This window comes from Thunnus albacares, chromosome 5, assembly GCF_914725855.1.
Source record: "Thunnus albacares chromosome 5, fThuAlb1.1, whole genome shotgun sequence".
In the NCBI taxonomy this organism is placed as follows: Eukaryota; Metazoa; Chordata; class Actinopteri; order Scombriformes; family Scombridae; genus Thunnus; species Thunnus albacares.
Window position 1 is genome coordinate 14,543,583 of NC_058110.1, and position 24,487 is coordinate 14,568,069.

The 24,487-nt window shown below is 39.3% G+C and overlaps 1 protein-coding gene across 3 annotated transcripts in view; it reads right to left on the minus strand.

Moving 5' to 3' along the window:
* Positions 1 to 24,487, minus strand: part of LOC122982834 (thymocyte selection-associated high mobility group box protein TOX-like) — an 82,049-nt gene that overhangs the window by 13,197 nt on the left and 44,365 nt on the right. For all 3 annotated transcript variants that reach the window (XM_044352410.1, XM_044352409.1, XM_044352411.1), the window contains one exon: positions 13,562 to 13,828. In XM_044352410.1, coding sequence (XP_044208345.1) covers positions 13,562 to 13,828 — 267 coding nt within the window. The remainder of the gene's footprint in view (positions 1 to 13,561; positions 13,829 to 24,487) is intronic.

Genomic DNA, 24,487 nt, shown 5'->3' on the forward strand with positions numbered 1-24,487 from the left:
TGACCAGATATCAAATATCAGTTATTATGATAAGAAAATGACTCAGACATCGGAAACAGTTGTTGCTTTTCCGTCTTCCTCTTTTCCTTAATCACAAAAAATGTTTATCACACTGGTTTTATTTGACGGCTTTACAAATTATCAACGGTGGATAAACAAATATCCACTACACTGTATCAAGCTTATTATCCTCGGTTTTCTCATGCAGGTGAAGAGAACAGTAACGATTGTGACAGCTGTTGTTGTAAGGAAAAAGAAGAGTCACATCCCTTATTCATAATGCAAAATCATGTGGCTGCACTGCATTCTGGTCTATTTTCTGATACTGTCAGAGGAGAGATTGGTATCTGGTCCTCTTCTACGATGGATTTTTCTCCCTGTGTGACTGTTGATGGAAAGTGGTGAGTCTGTAAAGTAGCTCTTTGATTCGGATGTGCTGACACTGGATCTTGATGTTTACCATTCATATTTTAGACTGTCGGACATTTATCTCTAGCTCTGCCCCACTGTAGGAGATATCTTGACATGACATGATGGCAGTTTTTTCTACAATTGGGTACTTATCCACATGAATCAGGAAAATATACCCTCCAAACAACAGACTGGATCCCTGAATGCAAGCTACATGGTTTATAGCTATTTTCTCCTAATATGAAATGTCCAATTTCCAAAAACCCAACCCCTCGTTCCCAATGTCCAGTAGGAGTCATTATTGCAATGACGTTACATGAAGTTGGATCATGGGATATAAATCTGGAAATGTCCATTTTACTTTCAAGTCACTGAGGGACAGGTTGTATTGCCTAAATAATATTCACTATTATAATTACAATTCAGAGTTTCAAATGACATTGCTGCAAGAGGGAGATGCTGTGTGGTCACAACAGTAACATAAACTGCAGCAAGCATGTGCAGAGGTCTGCTTCAGGTCATCGTCTTCCCCTGTTCATCCTGCTCTGTTTTAACCGTGGCTTGTGAGCCAAGTCACAGACGTCATTTGGGTAAAATGCAGCAATAAGGAAGCATTATCAGGTGTAATGTGATAACACAATTAAACGTCTTAACGGTCTGATCTTAACATTTCTTGGTAGGTTTTCATCTGTGGAGATGCATAACCAATACTACAGAATCTGTCAGATGCTTATGGACTGTGTATTGTAAAAATGTTTTCAATACTAGTGACAATACAATACCTGAGTTTTTGTACTGACACCAAAAGATTTTTTGATGCCTTGCTTTGGGAAATACAAACATGTTTTTCTGCAAAACCTTTTTTCATTTAACAAAAGAAGCCAAAGTTCTCAAAATTTACATGCTGTAAGCAGCCATACCAGAAGTTCGCCTGAATAAAAGTCTGTCTAAAATTTGCAACACTTTGATTTAAATCAAACTTTCTAATCAAAGAAAAGGTAAACAAGATTGTGAATCAGACTTGTCATTTGATGACAGCTTTGCAGTGTGTATCAAAAAAGTATTATGCTTTAATACCCAGACTTAACCATGATGAGATCAGAAGATATAAAAAACTAATTTTTCTACTTTTTTCAGTTATTGGAAATAGATTTTCTCCAAACAAGAGGACAAACAGCCCATATACAGAGCAGCCTGAGACTGCTCTTGAAAAAAAAAAAGCATTTTCACTTCAGCTACATTTTAAAAACCCCAATGCAGATGACCAAAAACAGCCAATGGCTGTTGCTAGGTAAGACACCACCATATCCTGTAAAGACCAGTGGAGTCTAAATATATTTTGTACACAGCTTTCTAGTTTACTGGCAAAAGATTGAACTATGGTGTCAGCCTTAGCTCGCTCATCCCATCAGCGTTTCTGTTGTCTGAGAGAGAGAGAGAAAGAGAGATGGAAGGGGTGGTGGATAATGTGGGGAGAGAGATAGGGAGGAGGGGGGTAGCTGTAATTCTGAATGGACAGCACTGCATTGGCAAGACAAGATTAGAATTGACAGCCTGATAACTGCGTCACTATCAAAACAGCAGAGAGAGAGAGAGAGAAAGAGAGAAATGGAGAGAGGAAAGGAGAATGAGGAAGTGAAAGAGAGTGAGAGAATGAGTGGAGAGAGCGAGATGCAGAGGAAAAGAGAGAGTTGATGTAGAGCGAAGAGATAAAAGGAGGAGGAGAGGTGGAGCGAGGGTTGATAACAAAAAGAAGGACGGGCTCAGACACGGAGACTGACAGAGTTTAAGAGACATGAAAATTAGACAATAAAACCAGGTAATAGTATGGGAGAGTATAAAAGTGTTCGCCCAATCACAGCCTCCTGAATATATGCATCATCATCATCATCATCATATACACTGAGCAGCAGAGTGGAGAGTACTGCACGGTGTATTGATTTCAAAAGGCCATAAAAACAAACAGAAGTACTAAGAGGTGATGCACAGATACACTCTCTCTTTACCGTGACGGCCATTACACCAAAGCATGATGCAGATACTGAAAACATCACTGAATCAAATCTAAATGCCATCAAAGTGTAAACATAATGTTCCAAACAATAATGTAAAATGTGAAAAATAAACATGGCATTGGCTTTCAGTGTGTTACACAGGCTTACAGCTTGCGTTACATAGTTATTATCAGCACAGAACACATGATAAACCAGTTTCATATGCTATTTTTTGCAGGGAAAATCCCCTGAATGTACACTGACCTGAAGAATGAGATAAAGAACAAACATTACTCTGCAGCTGGGTGTGATACAGAGGAGGCTCTTTAAAAGAGCATTTCAAGAACATCAGTCAAAGATCGGTAGTGAAATAATCTTTGATCAAGGACCGACTGGGGGAAAAAAGCTAGTAAAAGTAGTTTTAACTAGGGGACTTTTCTATAATGGGAACATATTTAGAAAGGTCTTTCTCAGTACTTTTCTGCCTAAATGTTGTCTTAAGAATGAACTTTTTTAAGTTTGCTTTTTAAGAGCAATGTGTCCGAAACCACCTTCTATTTACTGCTAACAATCCCATAATGCATTGTGCTGCAATTTATAGACGTGAAAATTACATACAAACAGCACTAGAACTGCCAGTGATGATGTGAAATATTGATTCATAAGTGTCCAAAATCCTAATTTACTGCTCACTATAGAATACACAACTGACTGTTTTTATATAGGGAATAGGAGGGAGAGATTTATAGTATATAACTTCTGGTGGATAGCGGCCACGGTGATGGCACAACTCACAAGTGTGGCAATTACAGGATAATAGCAGCTTTCATTTCTATCATTTCCAAAGATTTACAAACATCAACCTCAGGCGACCTGACTCAGAGAGAGAGTGAAATGGGACCACATGCAGGAGACATGTCTCTTGGTAAAGTATGCTGTGTTTTCTTTTTGTTTTACTTTAGCGAATAAAACCTTTGAAATGTTTATCTGTGACAAGCTCAAATCTAGTTTAACCGTAGCACAAGTACAGATGAGTCAGAAAAGTGACTCAGTAATGTCTATCTGCCTTGCCTATTTACACTTCACACATCCAGCAGATACGGAGCCACACTGTCATTCATTTAAAGTTGTGTTCGTGTCAGCCTGGTAAGTCCAACATTCACTCTTCTGTTAGCTCAGTTTTCTTGTCAGCTCTCAACTGCTAAATGCTCCACTTTATTCATCAGCTAGTTGCTAACTTTGTCTGTCTGATGTTTGCTGCTGAGCAGGTAGCATACAGTGGGTTTTAAGATCATTTTTGCTGAAAACATCATTGATGGGAGCAGTGAGATGAACCAAAACTGATAAGTTGCGAGTCAGAAAACCAAAAAGATGTTGCTGTTTAATGTTATGTTCTATAGATCTGAGGGGAACTGAAGAACTGTGGGCTTGTCAGGACAAGAAACCCCTTTCACATACAAGCAGTCATGTGTTCCATTGATAACATAAAAATATTGATTATAGCCACTTTAAAGGACCAACATAGTATCAACATCTCACCATAAATGGATCTCATCCACCACTTTTAAAAAGTAACACCCGCTCTGACAAAAGGATCAAGGCTCAGACTCTAAACTCACCATGGCACATTATGTTCAGGTGGTCTAGAGGCCAAGTTGATATACTGTATTTTCATATTTTTTTTATTTTTATATATTTTGAAGAAACTGACCAAGGAAATTCAATAATGCTATTTGTGAAAAATGTGTCTGTAGTACACTAGAATGGATCTCTTCAACAGTACAAGCACGGACCTCTCCACACCAGCATACTGGAGTGCAGCACAGCTTAGTGCAGCTGTTACAGACTCTAAGCCTTTGTGGGTTTATAAATAGATAAATGGCCATGGTTAGAGCAGCAGCGGTGAGAATAATGTAATTTCAAGATGCCATATATAATTTTTCTGCAATTTTCACCACCAGCTGTAACTTGCCGCCTTAAGGAAGGAGTGGGTTCCTGAAGGTTGTGTAGTGCAACAAAAATACCAGGACACAAAGTTATCATGGTGCACATCTTTCATGTGTGGCTACAAACTCAGCTGGTATAAAAATGTGAAAACATCCATCCAGTTGTTAGCTGCAATGTGTGAGAATGCAGTCAGTGCAGAAAGTTATGATAAATAATACTATCCTGCATTTTTTTTTTACCTGACATTGTGTATTTGAACATGATATCTTCAATTGTACTGTAAGATTAGATGATTTTGGAGCGGAAGAGAATAAATACTGGAGTGGATTTTGAGTATTAAGTAAGCAAGTCTTTGTTAAGTTCCATAATTAAGGTAGGGGATCATGTGGGCTTACATTTTGGTTTTTATTACATGCATTTAGTTGTTATTTAGATATTGGTTTCACCTAACATTTCAAAGTGCACCTGCATGTAATGCTGTCAAGATTGTGGCCTTATAAAATGTTGGCAGGCAAGATGAGAATTCAAACAAAGCTGTTTGTTATCTGAATGAGTCAACCTTGTCCAAACTAAGATTACATGTAGATACCATAAATGGAAGACAAGATGATTGTGATGAATGTGAGAGTCAACTTAAACTATGAATCTCTATAAATGTTTCATATTGTAAACAAACTGTCAGTTATTTTACAATCACCTCTAAGTTAGTCTTGTCTTTGTATATTCCCATCATCTGGTTCACCATGAAGGGTTGATAGGTTAAAATATGTCTTAAAAAATATACCATGCGTTCCTCATCTGGAAACTATTACAACTCCATGTTAGACAGCCCATCTGTAAGCAATGAACAGGACTGCATGTCAAAGCCACCGCACAGATCTCTGAGTAGAACCAGGCATTCGTCCAGAGAGCAGCACTCATCAAATAAAAATACAGCCCGGCCCAAACAATAATGAACCGGAAGTGCAGATTCATAGTCGTGATCTAAAAAACATGAAAGGACATCAGTAGGAATCGTATAGACCTGGTTCATAAAGAGCCCATTATGGAATTTGTATCCAGTTCTGGTGCCATGCCATTACAAATATACAAGGTCTTTATGATGTGGAACACTTTGTTAGTGTTTTCAGACATGCGGGTTTGCACTACTGAACTAGCGATATGGATTTGATTTCAACCAATATTCCCATTGCAGATATTTTAATTCAAACTCGAGCCCAAAGCCAAAGCAGAGGTAGTCTGCATGATTTATCTGACTGGAAAATGACTGACAGCTCTGAGGAGCTCCTCCCTACAAGCTTTGCCCAACAGCACTGGACCCACTTAATCAGCCTAAATTGCAAAGTCGAGGCCCTTGTATTTGGTAATGTGGTGAAAACAGTGGCAAGTGAGAGCTAATTAGATTAACGGTAGTTTAACAAGCTGTTGGAGGGGCCCCCGCAGATTGGATTTTAATAAATAGTGGCAAAAGCATCTGCTATGCACTTCCTGGCTCTGCTGGCATCCTAATTGGCCCCAGTGGGTTGCTGTAGCTCAGCACTACACAGTGCAATTTAGGAGGCGAAAAAGGCAAAATGCTTATCTTCAGTCCAGGTAGGTCTGGGAAATGAAATAAAACATAGTCTTTATGATTGTATGGCTTCATGGGCTAAGACTTTATTAACATTGATATGATATAATACCATTTTTAAGACTTTTATCACTTTAGAACATCTACAAAATGTCCACAAAGCAGGAAGAGAGAATATCTTAAAAGCCCAAATAAAATGGATTTGGACATATGCATCTTTTGCTATTGTTTGTTTTCAAGATAAAATGTTCCCATGATGAGGTCTTTGTAGAGGCAACAGCACAGAAAGGAAAAAACAATTAATCAAACATGAATGAGCGACCATAGCAGGGTTATTTCCATAGCAACAGCCCGAGGGGACAACTTGAACCCTTTAATGTGAGCTGGTGATGTCTCTTTGTAAACATCTGCGCAGCGGGGGGAGAAAGCCAATGAGAGAGCCTGGCAACAGAGGCATCACGGGGCAGCAACCTCTTGGTATCAATCGAAGTTTCCATTATCTAGTGCTGAAAGGACCGAAAAGTGCTCTGAAATATTGTATTCAGTAGCATTTTTGAGTTGATAAGCGTCTTTGTACTGCTGCTCTTGAGTGTGCAAAAACACTGAGGTAGTTTTTAGTGAAGCTCACAGCTGATAAAAACAATATGCAAATAATTAGGAAAGAGTGACGTTTCAAGAAATAATCGCCTGAAGTTAATGTTGGTGGACATAATTCACCTGTTTTTTGCTGCTTGAAGACTGACATCAAAGCCACATGAACAATTTCTTGATGTTATTCCTCTTACATCATGCAACAAATCACAGTCATAATCTCCCTCAAACTCATGCCTTATGCAACCTGCAACCAGTAGGCTCTTTCAGCCTCCAGCTGCGACCAACAGCAGGCAGTATGCAAGTGCACAAACAGTACAAACAGCTATTATTAAGGGTTGCTTGTTGGTGGCCATATAGGTACTAGGCTAATTGTCATTTTGCAAGTCCCAGACAGAGGAGGGAGGATTGTTGAGAAAGCAATCTGCTTTCTTTGTCCACTGATGTGATGAAAATAGACACAGTAAGATTTCTTCTATTTACAATGAGGATTTTAGACTTATGAGAATAATGCTTGAGCTAAAGAGAAAAAGAGAGGCTCATACATAAAGCTCAGAAAGTAACTGATTGCAGTCTAAAAATGAATAGAGCAGCATAAGTACACAGTAGCAGAATAGTAATTCAGTCAACCACAATGCTCTCTGCATTTAAAAGGGAGAAAGAACAGCCCACAATTCTCAGTGGTCAATGCTCAAGTCAACAATCCCTGCTACTAATCTTCAATCGGTTTCCAGTGAAGTGCACAAGAATGGGAATCAGGAAATTTCACAAGAGCCAGTAAACAGATTTTAATACCTTATTATTGCCACTAAACGCTCTAGAGAGGATACAGTATGAATAAGGAGTTTTTCGCTCTACCTCAGTGCTGAAACAACTCAACAGTGACTGGGCAGTATGTGGAGCCCGGCAGCACCAGGTATCCATAACCTTCTTACAAACACTCTTGTCCCAAACCTCAGTGGTTCCTTGGGCGAGAGTAATGGCTTCTTTGCGCTGGGCTGCGCCATGCTATTGTAGAATCACAGAGCGGTTAATTGAAACAAATGACTCTAATAATGGGACATTATCCCCACAGGCTGACTTTGTGGTGGGCCTAATTAGCGTTGCGGTGGTGGCGAGGAGGACGAGTCACCACGCTGATCCCTCAAAGGAAGCAGCCGAGGCCCCCTTTTTAAGTGGGTCGTACAGGATTCTCCCACTTACAGCGTGTAAGGGCGCCGGGCTTTTTCAAAACCAGCGTGGTAAATCTAAACATGTTTAGTAAGTCACCCCTCTGTTAGGCGCAGAGCTGTGACTGCTTTTCCTTTCCGGCTATTCAACCCTTCCTCACTGGGCCAACCAGAAAGGTTTGAGATCAGAGCAAGCACATAAATGATTACTTTTACTATGATTAGGGCTACAACTAAAGACTGTTTGCTTCTTTAGACTTTTTAAAAAAATAAATCAATTAATCATTTGCTCTACAAAATGTCATAAAATAGTGAAAAATGCCCATAATAAGTTTTCAATTTACAATCACACAAAAAGAAAAGCAGCCAATTATCTAATTTCAGAAGCTTAAAATTCATTTTTTTGTTAAACGAATTGTCAATTAATGTTCTGTTGATTGACTAATACACTAATCAACTAATGGTTTTGACAATAATTATGATTATTTCCCACTCTTCACCTTGCTGTCCTCTTGCGTGTCATCACGTTCTCCTTTTGAGCGCCAATGGCCCGTAACTAATGTGACAACATGAGATATTGTTTTCCAGATGTATTTTGATCACCACTGAAATCTGTTTTTGCCAAATTGTTTACCCTTGTACATGATGATCCCAGAAAGTCAGCTGTAATGCAGTGTTCAAATCTCTGTGACCAAGCTGTTTTAAATATTCATTAGTCGTAACAGTCGCCTAAGGTTATTTGAATTAGCAGCATGAATATTCATGAACTGCAATGAATGTGCATTTGTTTTTAATGCTCAATCCGTTAATACTCCTCTTCATTACTTCACTCCGAACCCTGCATAATAAGCTGCGCAAAACAAAGCTTTACTTTTTAAAGCACAATCCTCTTTGGAAGCCTATTTGTTTCAGTTTAAATGAAACGGGAGTGCCCTACCAATTATCTCGCTGTCATTTCTCTTGACAACTACAAGACACATTGTTCGCCCCTGTGCTGGAGTGTAGCACTGAAGGGCATCTGTCTTTTTGTGAAATGAAAAGCCACAACAGAAAACATTTCTACTGTTACAAAAAGTGATTTATCTGGGAACGTCACCAAGATGTCATATCTATCCCAGTGAAAGGCAGCAGAGCAAGCAGGTCATATGAGATATGTCTAAAACCTACATTGGAGAAAAAAGATTGCTGTTTCAATTTAAAAAACACAAGTAATCCAGCTGCACTGAGCATGTGAAGTCAAGTCAAACTGCAATTTTTCAGTGACATTTTTTCATTTTTTATTTTTTTTTTAGATAAAGTTTATTTTAAGGCTGTTCTGTTCATTAGATAGTAGGCAGTAGAGGAGTCTGTAATTAAATGGAAACAGTGATCTACCAGGTTAAAACATATACCGGTGTGCACGTTAGGCCACTGACTGAGTTTTATTGGGGAATGAATATCACTGTTTGTATACAACAAATTATACTGTGGGTTTGTCTTCACCTTTCTACTTTCTGGGCATTTTCAGTTCTGGATATCTGAATCGCTCCTCTAAAATATTTCACCACGATGATTTCTGTTAAAAGGCTTACCCTAACCTTTTAATGGCTTGATTGAGTCTCTATCTAACTATCTCTGCACTGTCGATAACTGCAGCTGTCAATATAGTTTTTATGTCACTGCTTTAAAATAGTTATGGCTTTTTCCCTTGTTGTCTATGTCCTAAATGCCAAGTGATGCAAAATAAATTTCCTTTTGCAGATTAAATGAAGTCAAGCTCACATAACCTTGTAGCAATCAGTGACTCTGACAAAGACCGATCCTGAAAATACACACACACATGCACGCACTCAAACACACACACAGCCGTCAACACACAGCACAACAGTGCTCATTTGTATGTGTATGCCACGGTGCAAACACACTATTAATGCATGTAGATATAACATCGATGCAGACATGTACTAATGCAAACACCAATCTGTGTTACACCCTCTAATACAGGTCAAGATGCTTCTAACATTGTTTTCCAAAGTTAAAGCTCCACTAATCAATATTTCTTATATTAACAATGATTCAAATTACTTTGTGTGATTAGGGGTCGCTTGCAGCGAATTATCACCCAACTCTGCAGCTCTGTGTAGCTTTTTAGCCTCTTCTAGCTCATTGTTTTGATTTTCTGTCCTGCAGATGTCCTGCTCGGTTCACTCTCACCCTGTCGTACACACTGAATCCACCCGCAGCAAGTAGCTTTCAGCAAAACAGCTCTGACAGTTTGACTGTATATGTGCTCATCACCACTGCAGCATCTCGAACTGACAATATCCAGGATATCAACAATAACTTGTCAGTATCTAAACAATAAAATTGCACTGTCAATGGCCTGTTACTCACATATCACACATCCTGCCAAAAAATATTAATCTAGCACAACATGTTTAACAAAACTAGACACAATCCCCACCAGGAGTCATGTGACTGTCTGTGTGACATAAACTTGTAAAACTGGCAGCTGCTCTTTCGGCGGCCAGGGACTTCCACCCCTCCTAACCAGCCTCATTACAACGGTAACGAGACAGGGGCTGGTGCTCTGTTTCAATATTTAAACGCTCTGGAGCCCCTCAAGGCTCCATGTTGGGGCCGTTCTGGCAACTCCTCCACGACCCCTCATTACTGTCTGCTGGCGAGTGTCCCCCCTCTTTTATTTTTTCAAAGATATAGATCTCACTGGCATCTTCCCCCCACTGTAGCTTCAGCCAGACCTGAACGATCAGGGGGCTTGTTGAACATGAGACCCCTGGGTGCCACCTCTTCCCCAAGCGCTGGGGTGGTAGACCTGCTGACAGCTAAGGATGAGACAGGGATTCTCCCTCAGAAACGAGCATTCACACGACAGCATGTTACATTTCACAGTATCCAGTCATCCAAGACTTGGCTCTTTCTGCCTCGACTCAAAGGAGCTGACAGAGTAGGTCAGCATTGTTGGGAGGAGTTAACAGAATGTAAGAGCATATCTGATTGACAGCTCTGTCTTTTATAATGCTGATGTTGATCCTTCTGCTTGTTTGAGTCCCTGTAAATGGTGCAATTTCAGGTCTGAGAAATGGTTCAAAACTGGCAGTTAAGACTATTATGAACAACATAAAGGATCAACCCCCACACCTCAACAAAGTGCTGGATCTCCATGTTGAAAATAAAAATAGAAAATCCGAAACTTGATGTAAATCAAATGCACAAGCTTTGAAATTTGCCTAATACAAAGAATGTATTTGACACCAGTTTTTCAATCTGCTACACATCTTGTGATTTATCAGCTAATATTTCTGCTGCCTGTGGAGTCATAATTAGATGGAAAAGAGGTGGTTGTCAGACAGGATAAATTTAGCAGGAAAAAAACAGGACTCTTGTAGAGACATATGCTGTTCTTCAGGTTAGAAATCTCAAGATTATTATATAGTTAACTGTAAATGAACAGAAATTACAGACTTAAAGCTAAAAGGACGGACCAGTGAAAAATTGTGTGCCTATGCAGCATGATGATGATGGTCAATCCACTGCTCTCAATCCTGTAATGATTTAACTCTGTTTGCTGTGGGATCGATGTGTGCTGAAAAAGAGAATCCCAAAGCAGGGAGAAGTTTACAGAGCTTTAGCCTTAGGCTAAATGTTGTACAAAAACCAGCAACAACATCCCTGGAGATGAAGCGTATCTGTTGCTCCAGCTGAGCTTGTACTTGTAGGAGGTTTATATGTGCACTGAAGGATAGCTTTTATTGTAGACAAGTGTATCCTTAAGGTAACGCTGTCGACTTTTTATTTGCTTCTTCAGCGACGGTCAAAGAAGACTGTTGAACGATTAGCGTTTTGGTTTTCCAGCTATCTCCTCCAATTTTGTGGGTTTTACCGTAAGGCTTTTATCAATACAGTACAACAAAGGTAAAGACTTGTCTCCTCAGAGCCTATTTCCATCCAGCCTTATTATTCTTTAAACATTCAGCAGACATAAATTCAATCTTGCTTATTATACCTTTATCAGTATGAAATTAAGGTTAATTGACTTTGTTGCGGAAACATCAAATGAAGCATCCCTAATGGAACCAAAATGAAAATAACGTCAACTTCAATTGCTTTAAAATATTTCTCAATATACTGCCTACTTTCCTATTCCTCAGCCTCAGAAATAAGCTCCTCTTGTCCCAGGAGCCCCCCCCCCCCCACTTCTTCCTTATCGGTCATCTATTTTTCCAGAGTAAGCTATTACTTGCGGAGGTTGCTAGGCAACAAGAAATATTAATAGCAGCTATTATTAGCCAGGCTCTGCTAGAGTAGTACTAAAATGTGGAAGTGGGAAACATGAATGTGTTACATAAATCTCTGGACCTTTCACAGTGTGTGCAAGTCTCTGTTTGTGCGGTGATTTATTGCAATGACGGTTCATTTATGAGAAAAGGGGGTGTGAAATAAGAAAATGGAACATTACCCTGAAGGGCTATTTGAAAATAAATAATTGCAAAGGTGAAACAAAAGCTGTTTAAAAACCAGGCACTCCCTATCTGTTTCCTTCTAAAATAATAAAAAAGGGGCTGCTGTGTTACATATTCTTGTACATGAACATAACATAAGTACACTTTATGCATACATACATGCATCCAGAGACACGGTTTATATGTTGTCATCTACTAAAACCAAATCATCTAAATTATTGTATAGGTTTCCTCAAGTCAGCCATCAACACTGAAAAGCAGACCGTCTATAAATGTTCCAGTCAACAGCATCTTTCTCATGCACCAAGCATATTCAGCACAGTAGCCGGTGGATTGTGACCTAATCCTGAAGACTGCCTTTAATGGAGGCCTTAGCTACCACCCACGGAAAAAAATGGAGCCTGCAACTTATGCAGTTTGATTCTGAAAATCACATAAGACCTGATTAACGGAGGATAAATGCCACGGATGTTCACATTAAAGCATAAATATTCATGATGGAGGGCAGAGAGAAAAAAGTAATATTTATGTCAGATGAAAGTATATAACGTTGAATAATTCACCACACAGGCCATCTATAATTCATCTGGTTCGATTCTATGATTAAAGCATTTGAATGTGTTCGCCAGGGGTGTTTACATGTTCGGTCTGAAGCATGTTTAACACAAGAAAAAGTCCCTTTACTGGAGGGGGGAGGGTGGGGGTCCTTTTCAAAAGAAAAAAAGTAGCTGACAAGGGATATCCCCCCCTCCTCTTCAAGATTTTCTGTTCAAAACCTGCCCCCCCTCCCATCCCTCCATCCCTAACCCCAGCTTTTTTTTTTTGCTTTGCCGATCATAATGAATGAAAATGTGCAGCGCTGAGTTTCTTGCTGTCTTTCTTTGCTCACTTTGAGGCAATGAAATCTTTGAGTTGAGCAGCTGAATAGATATTAAAGGAGCTCTGCTGCAAAGGTCTGGGTGTTAAGGAGGCAGCAGCTCTCTGTATTTATGTTGCATATACATGTTCTGGCCTTGCTCTGACTTCACTGTCTCAGCTTCCTTGGCCTCCAACCGGGCTAATTATCACCCTAATAGAAGACCGCTTTGCCATTATGAAAAAATGATCTGAGAATATTGAGAACAGCACACAGAAGAATTAGTCATTTTACTGATTCGTTGCTATTTATACAAGTTTACAGCTTCAAAGCAGAATCATGAGATCAATAATTTTTGGATTCATTTTTGAAAAGACTGAACTTTCCGTGACACGAACATGTGAAACCTTCAGAGAGAATGTTCTCTGAGCTGACTTCCTGGCTAACATCCAGCCCCCTGACTGCAAAGACTAATAGCTTACCACAGCGCTTGACTTGCATGATCACAAAGGGCCAGAGCTAAAAAGGGACAGACAAAAAAAAAAAAAAGGTGTACTCACTGAGTGCATAGGCCCCGAGAGGAGATGGGTGTCCTGACCCAGCATGTTAGACATCATGAGGGCGGGCAGCTCAGGGTAGGAGTAGGTGTTGAGCAGGCCGTTGTGAGGCAGGGAGTGGAAGGGGTACCCTGACTCGTGCTCCATGAGGTGCAGCAGAGAGGGGTCGGCATGGTTAGGGGGTGTGATGGGGGGGATCTCGTAGTCTTCATCCCCCGCTCCTCCTCCTCCACCTCCACCGCTGCTTCCTCTGCCCTGACTGGAGTAGCTCTAGAAAATGCAGAGAAAAGGAAAAGTGTGAATAAGAAAGGAATGCGTTTTTTTTTAGGAGCGGATGTATCAGGGAAACTGAAATCACAGCAACCTTTACTCATTTATTCAGTTTTTTCTTCATGTCTGCATAATCTGTATCCCAGCATATATTTAAAAAACAAAGGAGATGCAGTGACTGGCCACAGATAGTCAGACACTTACATCTATGGACAATTTAGAGTCTGTAACCCACCAACAGTAATTTGCTTTTCTTTGGAGCGTGGGAGGAAACTGCAGCACACAGAGAAAAATACACAGGAACACAATGAAAACATAAATTGCACCTGTATCTCAAAACAGTGCCACATTTAGTCACAGTATAAATAAAATAGGAGGCTGGTTCCAAAACTCGAATTCCTAAGAGGAACTTGTCCATCAGACAGTCATACTGCTACACAACATTTTCATGGAGAATTGAACATTTGTAACAATCAAGGAGAGGAACAATTAACAAATGATGTTCCACAGTAGTGGTGTAACGGACATAGTTTATCTGTAATCCGTACGGATCGCCCCCCATAGTTCGACACGCATGTGAATCGTGCATTAACTGCAAAATTGAATGTGTCATTGGAGACAAAGAAAACAAACTGCTGTAGCTACAAGTCATGGACAGACAGCGTGTCGCTAACAGAGATTTTGAAGAGCAACGACCAACTGCTGCTAATCAACGTTAGCGGTGCACTTTTCCCTGGTGAATGTTTGTTTGGTGGCTCGTTCAACAAGCTGCAGGACAAGACGTGTGTTCACGTTTGTAAGTTATCATCAAGTTTTGATGATATTTAACTTAACAATTGAGTATTGAGTATTTTACATATTTTAAGATTTTATTTAAACATTGGACATCTTGAATGTTGTTTTCATCTAAGACCATGGACAAAGTTATAATATAAAGTTATATATGTCTCCCTTTTTTTCTTTTTTTGCTGATCTGAAAAATTATCCAATCTGTGACTCAAAACTGTGATATGATCCGAACCGTTGCACCCCTTTTCCACAGTAATTAAAAAGCATCACAATTGACATTTAATTGCACCTGTTGATATTTGTTGTTCAGACTCGTATTTGCAGCAGTCAATTCAGACTCTGTTGCTGGAAATGAAAATAATTAGAAATGCAAATTGTTGCACTTACAAAAGTGTAAAGAATCCATTCAACAAAAACGTATACAGCAAATTAATTAGAGTTAGACAACAACAGCTGCTGTACAGAATAATTTGCTTCAGAAATCTTGACAGCTTTAAAGGAAAAAACTGTCAGCTTGCACGCCTTTTAAAAACAAATTCATTATGTGGAAAAACACCACTGACAGTCACTTAGTGGCTATTTTATAATCTCATAATTATAATGTCAATCATATTTTCAGAAATAGAAAACACAGGACCAAAGAAACCTCACATTCCTCATTATGAAATGTATCCAGTGTGTCTAAATGACCCCCAGCACATAAAACAGCACAAGTTTTATGGTACTAATAAGGTGATACATGAGCAGAGCCCGTGGTTGTCTTTTCCAGGGCCTATCTTGACATAATATTGCACTGAGAAATATGGTTTTGTGCTCTCAAAAAGCATACTGAGGGTATTCACCAGGGAATGAAAAGCAATTTTGTCAGAGGCAATCTGATGCCAACTCCCCTTTATAATGACTGAAGAAAATTAATCATCACAAATAATATTCCAGTGTCAGCCATTCAAGAGCTTTTTAATAGAATTTTTATTATTCATGTCTCGTGGTACACATCAACTAGTCCGTTCTGCAACATTTCAGAAATCAATTCAATATCATCTTCGTGTAGGCTGTCATCTCGCCTGCCAGTGCAGCAATTCATCTTGCAAACAAATACTTTTAGCAAACAAATGGCAAGAAATGTAGAGGAACAGCTACAACGTCCCCACCAGCAGAACTGGTGCTTGAAGATAGGATAAAAGTCTCATAATGTGCACTATCATTAGAGAGCAAAATAATAATAATAATAATAAAAGGGAATATGTTTACTATCAGTGGGTGATGTGCTATTTTCTCATCCCATAACACTCACTCTCCTTACTTGATGCTTGCTTAGAAATATTATCACTGACAATTCCCTTTTCCCACAATAGGTTTTGCAAATGTCTTCATTGTTTAACATTTACTATTGTTGTCTTTTATTATTAGTGTTGACAAGCACATGCAGCAGGTTTATTTCAATAAAAATAAAAACAAATCTCATGTTTTTGTGTATCTTTTCCTGGCTACATAAAGTATAGCATCTGACTAAGTCTTCATACAGTAAATTGGCTGGACTGTCAATTGACAAAACTTGTCACATGTGTTGTTTTGTGATTATTTGCTCACTCAGAGACACTCAGAGCAACAGCTAAATGACATAAGAATAAGTCTACAGATAATAGAGAAGAAAAAACTGAGTAGCATTTGCATAAGTGGCCATACCACTGTAGTGATTAATCAATTAGTCAACTGACGGAAAATCAACTGGCAACATCTATTGAAATCAAATCAAATCACTGGTTCCAGCTTCTCGAAGGTGAATATCTACTGGCTTTGTCATGTATGAAAAATAAACTAAATATCTTTATGTGTTTGGACTGTTGGTCAGACAAAACAAGATATTTGGTGTTGTCATGTCGTCACCCTGGACTACTTTCTCACATTTTATAAATTTAATTAAATTGTGTTAAAAAAAATATTTAATTTAAATGAATCAATGATTCGAGAAAATAATCAGAAGATTAAGTTGCGCAAGAAAAACCAAAAGGAAAAAAGGACTTAAGGCGTTATTGTAAAGATGGGGAGGTAATGATTGTGGTCACGATTAGAGGAAACCAATATTCATTGTTGGCACTGTAAGGGAAGTCACACTTCACCCACCCTGTCATTCTCCCTGAGAGGTGTTGCATCAAACAAACAACTCTTTAAACAGCTAGGGAATTAAGGTATGTTATTTAACATGTTGAAAACAAAAAAAGTGTGTGGAGACATAAAAAACTTCTCAGTCGTCATTTAATCAACTGTAAGCACAGACATTGTTCTGATTTTCTGTTTATATAAGCTTGAATCACATTTTTCATTTAAAAAAATGTGCATTACTCATCAAGCACTCATACAAACATAAATGTTTTCTTAATCTCTGGTTAAGTCAAAAGATGCCACATTAATGCTGAATAGTAAAACAATCTTGATGTTGATATACCTCTACAGCCTAGATGACGGTTTTTGTGCGACGTAAACAAATCGGCATTGATCCAATGATACAGGAGAATACTTCATGCATTTTGGACAGTTCTTCTCCCTGAGATGAAACATAACGGTTGTCATACGCATGTTCCAAGATTTAAATGCTGTCAGAGGCTATTTTATGGCCGCGCCTTCCATCGCTTTTGTGAATCCTTTTTTTTTTTTCTTCTTCTTCTTTACAGCTTCTTATGATGCCCTTGGAGATAAGACATGGGACAAGGACATCACAAGTTTAATATTTTCAAACATAGATACATAATTCATAAATATACTGTCTTTCAGCACTTGGAGGAGAGTGGATAAAAGAGAGAAGGGTCAGAAAGAAACACCAAATGTTGATTCAGCCTTCTTCTACTAACCTTCAACCCCTCTCTCCAGAGGTGAAATTTAAGCAAATCTGTCATTTTTTCCTGGACAAGGACGTTACTTTGGACCTTTTGAAGAGCCTACATGTCAATTCTTTGCTTATTTTGTTTCTGTAACTTAAACACTGCAAGCTTCATTTGTAGCTTGCAGTCAGTTGTGATTCGACACTATATTGCTCACAATCTTTAACGTAGTTTATAGTTCTGAGATGTTGCTCTGAGGCATATTGACTATCATCATACATAAAGAAAACCCTGGTTCTTTTTTTTTTTTTATCTACGGAAGATCAAGACTGACAAAATCTGACTTCTAATGGCCTTAAAAAAATACACACATATATATATATATATATATATATATATATATATATATATATATATATATGAAGCACACTTTTCACTTTTCACTTTATTTATTGTTTGCTTTCAATCTAAGATATTTACTGTACGTTGCACTGTCTAATGAGTAAACCATTCCGATGTTACAAGCCATATTACACTAATGATGTTCAATCTCACATAGCATATTCTAAAGCTTAACTAATGCTGCACAGGACATGACAAAGGGGGGGAAGTGTTTTTCTAGCTGTGTAAGATACTGTACCCAACAGTAGTATGTAACAGTTTCATAATATTTCATGAGACGAGTATGAACTATGAAATGCACATCATCTTTGGAAGGAAAAAAAATTAAACCTTAATAACCCTGCACAGTAAAAAGCTTTTTCATCACACTGTACAATTTCATTGTTAAGCTACTAATGAAGATTGTGTTTGTAGAACAAATACTTAACTAAGACTGTTAAGTATCCAACGCTGGCACTGATGCTTGGTGAGAGTCTTAGGATTGTTTTCCTTTCTTTTCTTTTCTTTTTTTTTTTTTATCACAAAGTGTGTTAATCTTGTAAATCTACCTCATTCTACTAGAGCAGTGTACTAGCTATTAGCTTTAAAGAGCAATAGCAGCTGAAAATCTTTATTTTTTCTGACTTCCAGTGGTTTAACTTTTCTCACTGTGAGCATGGTGCTTCAGTACACAGTGACATCACTGATTGGTTGCAGGTGCAACAAAACCAACATCTGACCACACCCAAGCACATCCTGCAGTGATGCGTGAAAAGGTCAGAGGTGAAAGACACTTGAAACTTTCAACCAGATAGAGAAGTAAAACACAACCCTTTTTGCCCGGTGTTACTCTTGGAGACAGCGTTAATCATTGATACTTTTAGTAGCTTTTTGTTGGCGTGTGTTTATTTTCAGCAAAATAAGGTATTGGTGCAGAAACTCAGACACCACGCAGAGATACCCAGTCCTATAGTTTCTAACCTTTCTCTTGCATGTGAACCCTTCCTGGTTTGTAACTATCTTTCTCTTAGTTTGTGGGCACTTCATATACATGTTCACATCGTTAATTTCAATATTAATTTCAATTTAATTGTAAGCTATAAAGGCCAAGTTAACAACATGTTTACATGTACACCTTGACATGTAAGCTTTTAGGTTGAAAAGCCTCTGCAACAAAAATATGTTGTATACTGTAGCTTCAGAACCCTCACCTTGTCAAGTTATCTTAAGTAATTAGGTTATGTTAAGTGGAAACCAATTAATCAGCTCAGCTAAAAGTTTTCTTGACATAAATGACTGGGAAGATGAGATTAAGTCATTAGCCTGGTGATGGAGTCATTTGTGGCCTATGAGGTGTTTAGTGGAAGACAGCTCATCTGGGAACCACAATGTGTTCGTGTGCAAAGGGAGGAGAATAAAAATGTTGCATGGCACACCGGAGAGCTTGTCATAGTTGATGTGGGTCCAAAGTCCATTGTCAAGAACTGTCTGTCTTTGATGGACTTTGTTATTATAGCTTCAGTGGCTGACACACTCAAAATGTTTCCTGTAATATGACACACTGATAGGGTGTTGAAAACAACTCATCAGAAAAAAAACAAGTGCTTTGCGTCATAAAACCAAATAACTTTGAATGAGTATACAGTGTCCTATGGAAAGTCATCCAGCCATATGCTACTTTGTGAAAAAAAATGACAGAGCAGCATGGTTTTGGCGACAAACAACAGCTGGCCATGCATACATAAAGGTCTTCACGTCCAGTCTGTGTATTCCAGATAGACGGATGGCAACAGTAAATCTTTAAAACATCTTACAGCCCATTTCAAAATTCACCTTCAAAGATCAACCTTGCAGAGCAGAGAAAGGGCAGAAATCAAACTCATCATCAGTGGGTGCTACATGGCTAAGGCTTGCTGCACAAGTGACCATTACGGCGATGCTCTGCAGGGTCCACAAAGGCTATCTGACCTGGCTTTGAAATGAACTCCATTTGGGTGATGTATCAACAAGAGCAGACAGTGTAGTACAATAGAAGGAGAATGGAATAGCAGACCCACCGGGCTGACTGACAGCAAGACAGAACTGGGATAAGTGAAGTGTGCAAGGAGGGATGGAGGGGGGTGTTTCGATAGTAGCTCAGGGTCACAGGTAGCGTCCGTCACTAAAGGACAGGTGGGATGTGGTGGGCTTCAACCAATGGCAAAGCAGTGTGCTAACCTCTTCCTGCTCCCCCATGCACTGGTGATTCTCTCAAATGTCACATCAAAATGGATCTCATTTAGGTGGGTAAAAAGGACCTGACTCTCCATTGCAGATGTGGGTGGACCTGTGCTGGATTGTACCTGAACTCTTAAAAACATGGAAAAAAGGGAAGTATTTTCAAAAGGTGTGAAAAAGGGCTGTATGCCGCACATTTATGTCAGTTCAATTAAAAGAAAACAACCTCACAGTTATAGATCAAAGACGAAGGGTGAAAAAATATCTCTGATCTTTTTTTTAAAAATTTTTTTTAATTTAATCTCTATTTAATCAGTCTCATTGAGATTAAGATCTCTTTTCCAAGAGAGACCTGAGAACAAGGAACACAAGACAAGAACACAGTCAGACAGAAACAACGCAACTGCACAATACAAGGAATTAATAAAAACAGCTACAAGAATCATGAAAAAACATCAGATAATAAAGCTTTAAAATTTCCAAGGGGGGCATAAAAAATCAAGTTTGAGTGCAGTTTGCAGTACATTCCCTTTCAAAGGTGCATAAACCTGAAACCAGTTCTGCCAACATTGGTGCGTACATGAGGGATATCTAAGGTTAATTAGCTACTGGATCATTTACTGTCGTTACAAGATTTAAAGGAAAGAAGAGATGTGAGGTAGTTTGGAAGCTTCAACAGTAGAGCTTTATAGATGAATAAAATGAGATGGCTATTTCTTCCTGACTGTAAGGAAGTCCAACCAACCTTGTGATACAGAGAACAATGATGAGTATGAAATTTGTCACTTGTGATCAAGCGTAATGCATTATGATACAAAGGATTTAACTGCTGAAGTGTCGATGGGGCAGCAAGACAATACAGAATATCTCCATAGTCAAGGACAGGCTTGAATGTTGCACAGTAGTTTTACGGTTGGAGGAAGAAAGACATCCTTTGATTCTATACAAGAAACCTAGTTTGAGTTTTAATTTTTGAGTCAAATGTTGAATATGAATCTTGAATGATAGTCTGCTGTCAAGCCAGATTCCTAAGTGTTTGTATGATTTGCAAATATATTGGAGTTTTAATGGCAGGATAGTGACAGTCAGTGGTGGAGGTGGAGAATACCATGTACTTTGTCTTTTCTGCATTTAAAACTAGTCTGTGATTAAGGAGTGATGATTGGAAAGCATCAAAGGCAGACTGAAGACGAGTCAGAGCCTGGGTTGGGGTGGAGCCTGGGGCATATAAAATTGTATTATCTGCAAAAAAATGGACATTTAAGTATTGACTAGAAAGAATTATGTTATTTATGTATAATGTCAACAGCAGTGGACCAAGGATAGACCCCTGCGGCAACCCATTTCTGATGGTAACAGGGCTTGACTGAGAACCATCAGCAACAACAGTCTGAGTTCTCTCTGTAAGGTGAGAGTGGAACCAATTAAACATGGTTTCATTTAGACCTATAGACTATAGTTTGAGAAGTAGGATTTTATGATTGACAGTATCAAATGCTTTTGAGAGTTCAATGAAGAGTGCAGCACAAAATTGTTTTCTGGACAATGTCATCAATGACCGAAACTGCAGCTGTTATTGTGCTGTGACTAAGGTGAAAACCAGACTGTTGTGGCTGTAGAAAGTCTATACGTGAGTAAAGGTATGTAGTTGTAAATTGACTAATGATTCTAGGAGTTTTACTAACAAAAGAAGTTTAGATATTTGACAGTAGTTGTTAAGATTGGAATCATCACCACTTTCGTGTAAGGGTGCTACTAAGAAGCTGGAATCATGCCTGTTAAAAAGGTTTGGTTAAAAAGTGTGCTAAACATGGACAGATTAAGTGGACACTTAGATGAAGAAGATATGAGTCAAGACTATCTACAGTGTTTTTGCATGCTTTTAACCTAAGCAGGGCTTCGTAAACATCTGCACTGCTTACCAAACATAAGAAAACCTGCAGTCAGAAGATGCTGAGGCATTGGGGACTCCATCTGTTGGACAGATATGGTAATTTGTCTACAGTTGAATCTGCAGACATATTATTAAATAAAAGACCAGAGGGGAGGAAATGATGATTAAAAGCTTCAACCATGGATGATCTATCAGATATGACCAGATACTTATTTGATTTGTGGTGGGAGATGTGACCGTGATGGATTCTTAAGAGATGCTATAGTGTTCCAAAATTTAGTGGAACCAGGGGAACCTGACGACCGTGTGGCTCCGGCTTTGTGGTAACAGGGAGACCGAGCCAGGGGAGCGTGGTGTTGTTGTCATGAAGGCGGGAGTGCAAGGGTCACTCGTTCTTTTGGCTCTGGTAGAGCTCGGAGATCCGACCTTTCAGTTTGGTGATTTTTTGACTAAGCCAAAGGCATCCAGAGCAGTCTGGAGGAGAGGTGAGTGGTGGCATTGATGTAAAAATGTAACTGCAGGGTTAGTTGTAGCAAGCCTGCTGTCAAATAGGCCAAAAATAGAGAAGGATCCGTCTGTGTTGTCTGAGTTGATGGGTGGAGGATACACTCTTCAAGTAAAATCCACGTACTGGGTAACCGATATACAGATAAGAGTCTGATAGAAATCGATTACAAGTTAAACAATCATAGATAACACGTTGTAGAAGAATAGTTAAAAACTAAAAAGAGCAAAATAAGAGGCAGTGATCAAGCAGCAACCAACCACACAGCATCGCACAGTGGTGACACCGAATAATAACACTCCGATTGTACCAGAACATAAAATAGAAGTTTCTTTAATGTTCGGACCAAAGGCTGTGTTTTTTTTGACAAGGGGACAAGGGGGGCAATACTGGGGTCTCAGCCACATTTCCTATTCTTATTCATTAGAGAGAATCGTATAAATAAATAAAATATGTTGTATCGTAGTCACTCATCCCCCCCAAGGGAACATGGAAGCCCCAGTAATCACATATGGCACAATAGCTCGACCATAATCCCCTTTATTTTTATTTTCATGATGTCACTCTCTTTAAGCCCCTTGCTTTATGAGTCGCAAACGGAGTGGAGAGGGGAGGAGAGGAGGAGCGGAGAGGAGAGGAGAGGAGAGGAGAGGAAAAAGTAAGGGAGGGGTGAAAACAAATGATGTGGATCCCTCATTGTTCTTTCTCTATGCCCTCATTCCAGTCAGGGTAATAAGAGAACATTGTGATTTACTGTCAGTGAAGCGCAAGAGTGCATCAGAGAGAATCCACTGCGGCAGGGGCCATTAAAATAGATTTAACTTCCCACAGTATTAGGCCAGATGTCTACACTTCTATTATATTTCAATCAGCCATGACCTTGGTCTCCATATGATGAGAAAGATCACTAGGAGAGAGGGAAAGAGAGAGTGAAAATACGCGCGGAAAACCAATAGAAATATCAAACTACTTAGTCCCACTAAATCCCTCTGCTCCGTCGTGCAGCATATACAGAGAGAGGCTGGGACCGAAATAGAGCCAAGGTTTCAAGTTCTCTTAAAAGAGTGTATGAATCATTGAGTGCACTCTCGCTGCTGATAAGTTGCTGGTTTTTTTTTTGGGGGGGGGGGGGGGGGGCTGTTTTTCTGCAGGGTATGTATTTGAGGAGGGACCAAGGGAGCACGCCCAAAGGAGTGGGACAGTGGGTCGTTTTGATGTTCTTTAAAGCCTCAGATATCAATAGAAAAATGAATCTGTTCATATTCTTCGAACAAGGGAGACGTCGACTGCTCACATCACTATGGATTCTGGTCCTTTCACCTTTCCTTCTAACATTTTCTCATCCTGCCATTTACACACTAATATGTGGCTATTCTAAATTAATCTTTTCTATAATGCTATAAAATCCTTACTGTATGCCGTCTTTCCATCCATTTCAGCCCACATGAAAGCAGAGCAAAGGTTATTGCTTGTTCTATTTCAGAGGCTGATGGTAATTGGACTTATTGGCTGACATGGCCTGACCTACATAAAGAACTATCCCTGTTACAACTCTAACATACAGTCCCTCCCAGCATGGGTGTGGATGTTATGCTGATGTTCCTCTGATGTTCCTCCAGCATTGTTTTCTGATATCGACGCCCCAGTGCTGGTTTAGAAGTAAAAACTGTTTTCAGCCTGAATTCCTGATACTGAAATTGTACGCTCTCTTGAAATTTAAATTCACGCTGTTATATATGTATCTATACTTCATTCTCCCGACCTTGCCAAGGGCTCCGTGCGGCCTCAAAGAGGGAGTGAGATGTGTGTTGGCGTTTTCAGACCCTCAATTTTCATTTCTCATCCTTTGTCTCAAATGTCCCTCTAACTTTTCTTGCAGGGAGAGGATGCAAGGATAGAGGAAAGAACGAGAAACACATTCACCAAAGTAGGGGGTGTTTGTGGGGAGTTGTGAAGTGAGGAGAGTGGTGGTAGGGGTATAATGGTGCACAGTGAGTCACTATTAAGTAACAGGGCCTTTTCACATCAGCATCGCCCACATTGGGTGTGTGGTG